Source organism: Pinus tabuliformis, chromosome 8 (genome assembly GCF_031772625.1).
Source record: "Pinus tabuliformis cultivar Carrire ecotype Pingquan chromosome 8, CPIR1, whole genome shotgun sequence".
NCBI lineage: Eukaryota > Viridiplantae > Streptophyta > Pinopsida > Pinales > Pinaceae > Pinus > Pinus tabuliformis.
Window position 1 is genome coordinate 1,590,354,234 of NC_142294.1, and position 9,562 is coordinate 1,590,363,795.

Here is a 9,562-nt window from a genome sequence, read left to right on the forward strand (position 1 = left end):
ATAAGAAATGGGAAACAATGAGAACACTGACATTCCCTACCTGCATGTGGTGTGTAGCCCATAGTAGACCTCTCACAACAAAAAGTCATTCAACATCTCAACTCAAAGCCACCATACTTAAACTCCCTAGAGAAAAATCACATTTGGCTTAGAAGAATCTTGATCAATCACAAGAACTCTAAAAGAAGTGGGAAATAACTAGAACACTACCATTGCCTCCTTGCACATGGTGAGTAGTCGAGAACGGAACTCTCGACCAAAAGTTCGTTCAACATATCAATTCAAAGCTACTAGATTAATTTTCCTAAAGAAATATAGCATAATTAGCTTGAATTCCTTTCTAAATCTTCTTACAGACTATTTACAACTTGATATGGTCATCCCTTTAACTTTCCAAGACGAGGGACAACTTAGTTAGAGAGAGAGTCCCTATCAAAGTTGCCAGTTCTATTATCAAAGTTGAAAATAACCTAGAGTGGAATATTAATAATCAAGGGGGTGTTTAACAACATCTTTATATGATTTAAGGCAAACACTAACACCTTGCACTAATGCTACACCTTTCTAACCACACTGGGATAAAGCTTCTTCCCTATTATCACTTTTAACCCTCCATCCTTCTTTAATATGAATGGAATCTTACATGATTTATTCGGGCTTTTCAATGGTAGGAGAAGGGGAGGTGGGCCTCAAATGATGAATTACCTTCCCTACTATCTCCTTGAGATGACACTATCGTAAAGAGGTATTTGAAAAAAAATCTAAGACCATTTTTTCTACATTTTCAGTAGGGTCTTATGGTTGTTCAAAACATACTATTATGAGGAAATAGTGAATAAGGTGATTTCTGAATTTAGCATGCATAAGTATACAATACAAATATTTTGAATATTTTGAGTAGGTGTTTATGGTTTTCCGAGCTTAGTATTACAAGATAAATAGTGAATGAAAGCTAACATGGTATACATGTTTGAGAGTGAGTGATTGCGTGCGCGCTGCCTCTGCGCCCTGCCCTCCTTCGGCCCTGCGGCTCTCAGCTTGCCCCCGCCTGGCAGCCCTGCTGCTGGGCTTCTGGAGCTCCCGCGCCCTGTTCTCCATTGGACCGGCGTTTCTCTGAAGGCTCCCGCCTGCCAGCCTCTGCAACCCGCTTGAGTTTGTCCTCCGTCAGCTCGGATGGCCCCTCCGGAGGCTCCACCGGAGGAGGCAGTGCAACAGCAAGCTTTTTCAGCTCTGATAAACTCCCTTCCTCCTCAGCGAACTCGCCCTTCGATCTCCAAGTTTGTTAAAAAAATCGAGGGGTTACAGGAAGTCTCTCTCCCTCCTACTTTGCCAAGAATGGCTGCTCTTGCTCTTGCGGAAAAAGGACTTATAGGGCAGTTTACAGGTCTCTGGCCCTCACCAAAAACAGTTCAGAGGTGGGTGGAAAGGAACTGGACAGATAAAATACAAGGGAAAATTTCTATCAGATTTTGTGGGAAGGGTTACTTCACCTTCCACTTTGAGACAAAGGAAGACAAGGATTTGATTTTCCGCAACGGACCTTACTTCATGGATTCTAGAGGGTTGTACTTAAACAAATGGACACCGGACTTCGATCTGGAGCTGGATATCCCAAATGCGGTTCCTGTTTGGGTTCGTCTCCCTCATCTCCCATTGCATTGCTGGGGAGACGAATCAGTTCGTGCCATTGGAAATGCAGTCGGGAAATACATTGATCAGAGCGAGCCAAGAGATAATATGCAGGCCTATGCCTGAATTTGCGTTGAAGTGGATCTGGGAAAAGGTCTTCCTAAGGCCATTAAGCTTAAAGTTGATGACTGGTCGCACATTCAGCAGCTCGATTATGAGCAGATCCCATTCAAGTGTAAGGTATGTCACGAGTATGGTCACTTTGCTAATCGTTGCTCTAAGCTTTCTAATGTTGACAATAATCCGCAAGAAGAACAATGGGAAACGGTCAAAAAGAAAAAAATAGCCCCTAGCCACAAGCTGCCCAATGATGCTGGACCTTCCTCTCATAACCCTGCCATCTCACTCAATCCTTCTGCCCCACCATCTCCCCCTCTTCCCTCCTCCCCTCAAGCTCCTCAATCTTCTGCCCGCCAGCTGAATCCCCTTCCTTCTTCTCCCTCCTCAAATCCCTTTCATGTTCTTTCCCTTCCTGAAGACTCCCCTGTTCAATCTAAGCCTCCCTCTTCTCCCCGTATCTTGGTCATTCCCGCCTCCCTCCCATCAAATCCTCCCCCTCCTAGAATCACTCGAAGCAATTCCAAAGATCATGGGTCTTCTCTAGATGGTCAAAAGAAGCTAGGAAGAAAATCTTCCAAACAACACAGGGATGAGAACGCTCAAAAAGACATAGCTCTAGGACTCCAAAATCCTATAGAATCATACATACAGGGATCAATAGATAAAGAAACAGTAGTAAAGATAAGGGAGGGAGAGCAACTCCTCGAATCACACTTTTGAAATGATTAAAATTCTTTCATGGAACAGCAGGGGACTAGGGCACCCCTCCAAAATCAATGCCTTAAAGGATCTTATAAATCAAGAGCAAATTGCAGGAAACAAAACAGAGAAAGTCAAAAATTGATAAGATCATTGTCCATCATAAGCGTTATACAGGATGCACATGTGAATCCAGAGGTGCCTCAGGCAGGATTACTACTATTTGGAATCAGGAAGAGTGGAACAGGGAAGCTGAAGTAATAGAACAGCATTGGATAAAGACAATGTTGAGGAACAATAAGAGCAATCAGCAGATTGTAATTTACAACGTCTACGCCCCCAATCATTACAGGGACAAAGAAGTCTGCTGGGATTCCCTCAACAAGAACATAATAGAAGAAGACAGTAGCAATATTATCTTAGGGGGCGATTTAAATTTGATATTACATGCCAATGAAAAACGTGGGGGCAGCTTCACTCCCGATCCATTTAGAAATCAGCTGGAAACAATAATGCAACACGGTGATCTGATTGACATCATACCAAAAAACCGAAAATACACCTGGAATAATCGCAGATTGGGTAGTAGCAACATTATGGAGAGACTGGAACGGTTTCTGGTTAACATCTCCTTTCTTTCCTCATATTCAGCTGTCAACATCACCATTCTGCCCTTCACTGTCTCAAATCACTATCCCATTATTTTAACTATTGATTCGCACAGCCCTCTTGGGCCTCTTCCCTTTAAGTACAATCACATTTGGAGCGATTACCCAGAAGCCAAAAGCCTGATACAGCAAACCTGGCGTCAACACATTGAGGGATCTCCAAGATTTATATGGGAAAGCAAATTAAAAAATGTTGAAAGCTCAAAAATTGGGCCAAAACGCAGTATGTTGAACCAGAGGGGAAAAAAAGAGAGGTGAAAGCCAAAATTGAAGATTTCCATTCTACAATAGAAAATCAAGAGTATCATCAGGTTGAAAAGTTTCAAGAAGAAAAGCTTTATAATCAGTTATGCAGTATCAAAAGAGAGGAGGAAGAAAAATGGCGTATAAAATCTAGGCAGACTTGGCTGAAAAGCGGAGATAAGAATACCTCTTTCTTTCATAAGCAAGCCACTGCTCGGCAAATTAAAAACAACATAACAGCCATCATAGACAATGCAGGGACCCAACACACTGATCAAACAGCCATTAAAAGTGCTGCCTCAAACCATTTCAAGGAGCTCCTAACTGAAACAGGGGAGGAAGAACCCTACGCTGACCTCTTGCAGCATTTGCCAACAAAGATCACAGCAGACTTAAATAAAAGGTTGACAGAAGAGATAAAAGAGGAAGAAATTAAGGAAGCAATTTGGTGTCTTCAGCCCAACAAGGCACCCGGACCGGACGGCTTCCCAATATGTTTTTATAGAGAATATTGGGAATTGATAAAAAAGGATCTCATAAAATACTTCAAATGGATTCAGAGGAAAGGCAAAATAGGAGGCTACACAAATTCAACACACCTGGCCCTCATCCCAAAGGAGAACCGCCCTTCTAACTTCTCCCGATTCAGGCCAATATCTTTATGCAACTCCTCCTATAAAATCTTCACAAAAATCCTTGCCTCCCGTCTCAAACCTCTTCTGCCGATGTTAATTTCAGAAAACCAAGGAGGCTTCATGGCTAACAGGCAAATATCCGACTCCATTCTCTTGGTTCAGGAAGCCATTCATTCTAGTCATTCCAGGAATGAAAAGGGCTTCATTCTGAAATTGGACTTGGCAAATGCCTTTGACAGGGTAAGGCATTCCTTTCTTTTTGTTGTTCTTCAGAAAATGGGTTTTTCTCCCCCCTTACTTGATATTATAAGAGCCTGTATCTCTGGCCCTTGGATTGCTCCTCTTATCAATGGAAGACCTGGACCTTCTTTCCGTTCCTCAAGGGGTTTAAGACAAGGCTGTCCCTTATCCCCTTATCTTTTCCTCTTAATGGCAGAGTCTTTCAGCTGTGCGCTTGACCATAAGAGGCAGGCAGGTCTCATCACTGGTATCAAATTTGAAGATGGAGTGAAAAACATCAACCATTCTCAATTTGCTGATGACACTCTGTTGCTGGGAGGGGCGACTAAAATCATAGCTCGAAGATTCAAATCCTTGCTAGATCAATTCATGAGATATTCAGGGGGCCAGATTAACCATCTCAAAAGCTACATTTATGGATGGAATGCCTCAGCTCAAATGATTCAAAGCATTGCCACTATATTTGGTGTCCCTTGCAAGTTAAATTGGGACTATTTCAGCTACCTGGGAATGCCGATGAGTATTGGGAATGCAAGGGAAGATGTCTAGGAATTAACCTTAGACAAAATGAAAAGAAAAGTCCAGAGATGGGGAACCTCTTGGCTCAATCCAGCTGGACGGCTGGTGCATCTCAAATCGGGTCTTTCCTCCCTCCCCCTTTATCAATTTTCCCTGGCCTAGGCTCCAGCTTCTTTCCACCGTAAAATGGACAGTATCCTCAGATTCTTCCTTTGGCAGGGAGGGAAAAATGAGAAGAAAAAATTCAACTTGGTTGGATGGAAACAAGTCATACAAAACCAGGAGAAAGGAGGCCTTAGCATTAGATCCCCAACCCTCATGAATATAGCTTTTGGAGGAAAGTTGATATGGAGACTCATTAAAAATCAAACAGCCTGGTGGAAAAAAGTCCTGGAGGCAAAATACCTCAGCCAACCAAGGCAACATCTTCTTGAAGCTGAGATCCCCAACAGAAACTGCACAAAGATTTGGAAGCTATGTAAAACAGGCATCACATTCATGGCGCAAAACATTTCCAAGGTGCCCAAAGGAGGTAAGGAAGTCAACATCGGCACTGATAAAATCATGGGAAATCCACCAATCAATAGCCTCCTAGGTATGGATTCAATAACACTTTTCCTCCAAAGTAAGGGAATATGTAACTTAAACCAAATTTCTCAATGGGATGCATTATCCCATGCTTGGATGCAATGGAATTTTCCTCCCATCCCGCAATGGCTTAAAGGCAACTTTGAGAACTTCTATAAACATCTGCACATCATTGCTCCCACCTTTGAAAATGACAAGGACGATTTCAGATGGGACCCCACAGGCACTAGCTATACAATACAAGCAAGGTATGATTATTTGAACAACAAGGAACACCCAGCGCCAACATGGATACACTGGAAAACTGTATGGAAAGTAGAAGCAATTCCTAAAGTTAAATTCTTCATGTGGACATTTTTGAAAGAAAAAACTCTCACTACAGAGAACCTTAAAAAAAGAGGTATTGTTGGACCTTCCAGATGTCCTAATTGCCAAAATGCAGAGGAGTCTATACAGCATCTTTTTATCTCATGACCTTTCGTAGTTTCTTGTTGGAGTAGCATCAATCCTTCCGCGCCCCACATCTGGAATTCTCAGCAATCAATTGGAGAAGCTCTAAACAACTGGAAAACAAATTACCCCTGGCAATCCATGAAACATAATCCTGCTAAGAGAGTGTGGGATGCCCTCCCTCTTGCTATCTTATGGAGGATATGGATCGCTCGGAACAACATGATATTTAGAGATAAAGAGACTTCTATCAGGCATCTTTGTATTAAGGCAAAAAGTCTGGCGGTTGAAACTATTGCTTCTAAGCTCACAAAAAAAATTGACATATCTAGCCTATGGGTCGAGGAAAAAGACTTCATCAGAAATCTAATAGAAAAGATAAGTATTCCCCTAACAGTGAATTCCTGCAGCAATCTGGGCAAGGCTAACAGTTTCAGATGGAAAATTCGATTAAAGAAGATTGACTTCAACAACTGGATTCGCTCAAGTAACATCCATTCCTTGTTTTTTTACGGTGCTTCTAAATCTAATCCGGGTGGTGCGAGAGCAGGGGCATCATCTCCAATCCCTTTGGTGAGCCCTTAGTCTCATTTGAATGGGGCTTGGGGATCCTCTCAAACAACAGAGCTGAGGCTCTGGCCCTCTACCAAGGCATACTTCAGCTACAGACACAGGGAATCAAAAAAGCTCTCATCTTCGGTGACTCTGCTATCATTATTAATTTAATGAACAGCAAGCGGAAAGCTTCTAATATTTTCTTGCAGCAAATCATCAACAGATGCAAAGTCTTGATTAACCATGATAAGGAATTCCAATTCTATCACATCCTTCGATCCATCAATCGAGAGGCTGACAAACGGGCCAGTCATGCTTGCTCTCGGCCCAAAGGAAGCTTGCTCTGTAACAATGAAGATTCATTTCAATTCCTCCCTTGATTTTCATGATTACTTTAAACTGTTTATGTCAAATGACCTGCGCTCCTGTCAAAGCGTACCCTGACCAAATCTTCTGTAATCCCGAGGCCCTCTGTTGCAATCAACCGATAATACCCTCATATCCCATTGCAGATCTTGTTGTATCTCCTAAATCTTGCTTCCCCTTTGGTTTCCGTGAACGCCCTAGATCCTTTCACGTGATCTGGCATGCTTTGGGTCTCTGCCCACCTACTATTTATCATGGGAAGCTTCCCTCTCATCTGCAAGTTCCCCTCTTCTCGTTCTTTTTTCCCTCTGCTCTCGCTCCCTTGGTTAGCAGTTGGTTTTTGACTTCTAAATCTGTGATCGCTCCATCGATCAGGCTCCTTCCCACCCGATTCTCCCTTTCTGGGTTGACAAGCATCTCCAGCTTGCCCCAGCACAATCCTCCTTTGACTTACTTTGCTTCCTATCGCTCAGCTTTAGTCTCTGTCTTAAATTTTGGAATTCCCCTCAGTTCTATCTTTAATTTCCTGAGACCCCCTTTTACTCTTTCCCCTGCCACTCTGATTAACATATTGGTTATCATTGTCATTAATATAGCCTGTGGGAGCCTTCATTCAGTGTCGTTTCAAGTCCGATTTGAAGTTCTTTGGATGGATCGCAGTGAAGATTGTCTCCATTGTCGTGACCTGCAAGCAGAACTTGAGCAAGTTAGAGCTCACCAGCGTCTCTTGGATGAGAAAATCGAAGCTGCTTCCAGGATCATTTCAGCAAAATATGAAGCCGATATCAGCCTCTTCCTTCATCGCATCTCCTCTCTGCAGGAGCAATTCAACTCTCTTAAAAACACCTGTGCGCACATTCAGGAATCTGTTGATATTCTCAGGTATATGATGGACAAGATCAACGCCCCAAGTACCAGTTCCTCTAGCATAAAAATCGCAGAAGCTGACAGTCACCTGGAGAACTCCACTGCTCAACAAATCAGTCACATAAGCATAGATTAGATGTTTTGTAAAGTCAGTTTGCTATTGTTTCAATTTGTTCGAATTTACACTTGTGTCAGAGTCCTTCAAGTAGATTATGAAAGCATTTCAGCGGAATCCTTCAATGTAATTCAGCTGCAAGCTCATCCTATGAGCTCTTCTCTTGTATTGCTGGAGCTTAGTCTCCCCTTCTTTTTTTGAATACATACAACATCCGATTTCGTAAAAAAAAAAAAAACAAGATAAATAGTGAATAAGATGATTCTATGTTTGGCCTGCAAAGCATGCATTAAAAATATTTAAATATTGAAAATGTCTCAACCTTTTGTAATCGGATTTTTTTTTGGTCAAAACTAAAATAAATGGAAGAAGTTACTTCTTTTTTATTCAACTTTCATATACACCTAAGGGTTGGTCTTAAATAATATTTTCATTCATATAAAATTAATATGATTATTAATTAATTAAGAGAACATATTTTTATATGAGATGATCAATTAATTGAGAAAATATATTTATATATGAGATTAATAGATTGTCAATTAATTGGAAATACATATTTACAAACTAGAAATTAGATCGAAATAGTATAATTTTCTGGATTTTTATCATTGAGATCAAAATATTATCTCCATGATTGCACATAAACTAAAGATCCAATAATATTTGAAATATGGTATTGGATTACATGTTAAGAAACACAATTCAAATTAAATATTAAACACTTAAATCCCCTAAGATGCAACATGATAACAATGGATTTGAGTGTCCAACACTAGTATATAAAGCTTTTGAGATAAGGCATGTAGGGTAATGTCCATGAAGTTCTTCGGATCGAATCCCACGAAGCCCTACAAGGTCACAAACCAGCACTAGTATATAAACCTTCTGAGATGAGGCATGTAGGGTAATGTCCATGAAGTTCTTAGGATCAAATCCCACGAAGTCCTACAAGGTCACCAACCACCATTGCAATTGGTGGTGAAAACAATCCTTCATCAATGAACTAGGGAAAGAGAGAAAAGATACATGGAATGGTATTGGGAAAATACCAGCTCTCTCATTTTCCCCTCAAAGTACATGAGGGGTGAATTCTAGTTCGATATTATCAAAATGAAATCAAGCATAATACCAATATAGTGTCATACTATAGATACAATGCTAATAACAAATAATTAGTAGGGTAGGTTTTTTTCTTTGTTGGTTTGACCTATGTGGGGATTTTAAACTTGAATCTCATGGTTTACATAATACTTCATATCATGGTAATCACCCCTAATAAGCTAGGTTCCTAGAATAATCTTACTAGTGACTAGTTATAGGTTACATATCATTATCCTCTTCTATTCTCATACCCATATCATAAAAGAAACATCTCTCATCATTGTTGACTCTAGAGGCCCTTTATAGCTGAGCATGAGAAAGTTGTCATGTGAATTAGATAATAAAAAAATAATTACATTAATTAATTAAAAATTACAAAATAATTTAAAAGTGAAAAAAATACAAATCCAATTTAAAATAATTTTAAATTTATGTTTTTGAATTAGAACTATAAAGAAAAAAAATTGTTGATTTTACCATATATCAATAACAATAGTAGTAAAAATTTATTTAAAAAAAATAAAATTTGTTAATTTTACAGTATGTTAAAAATAATAATAACAAAATTTATGTTTCATTATAAATTGGTTTTGGAAAAAAAAAAATTAATTAATTTGTAATAAAGAAAAAGAAAAGTTAATAAAAAAATGATTGCAATTATTAATTAACATCTAATATATATATTAAGATCAATGTATTACAAAATGACCTCTAGAGCGCGCACGCACACACACACACATATATCAAATAAAGTTTTTTATATA

The 9,562-nt window shown here is 39.8% G+C and overlaps 1 protein-coding gene across 1 annotated transcript; it reads left to right on the forward strand.

The window, feature by feature from the left end:
- The first annotated feature begins 2,732 nt into the window (after nt 1-2,732).
- On the forward strand, nt 2,733-7,715 carry LOC149242134 (uncharacterized). Its single transcript, XM_089370770.1, has 2 exons — nt 2,733-3,339; nt 7,309-7,715. The coding sequence occupies exons 1-2, from the start codon at nt 2,733-2,735 to the stop codon at nt 7,713-7,715; spliced, it is 1,014 nt and encodes a 337-aa protein (XP_089226896.1).
- Nucleotides 7,716-9,562: the final 1,847 nt, after the last annotated feature.

Coding starts and splice junctions, on each gene's coding strand:
- LOC149242134 (XM_089370770.1), top strand. CDS start 2,733: ATGTTGAGGAACAATAAGAGCAATCAGCAGATTGTAATTTACAACGTC. Junction 3,340..7,308: donor AAAAATTGGGCCAAAACGCA/GTATGTTGAACC, acceptor TCATTAATATAG/CCTGTGGGAGCCTTCATTCA.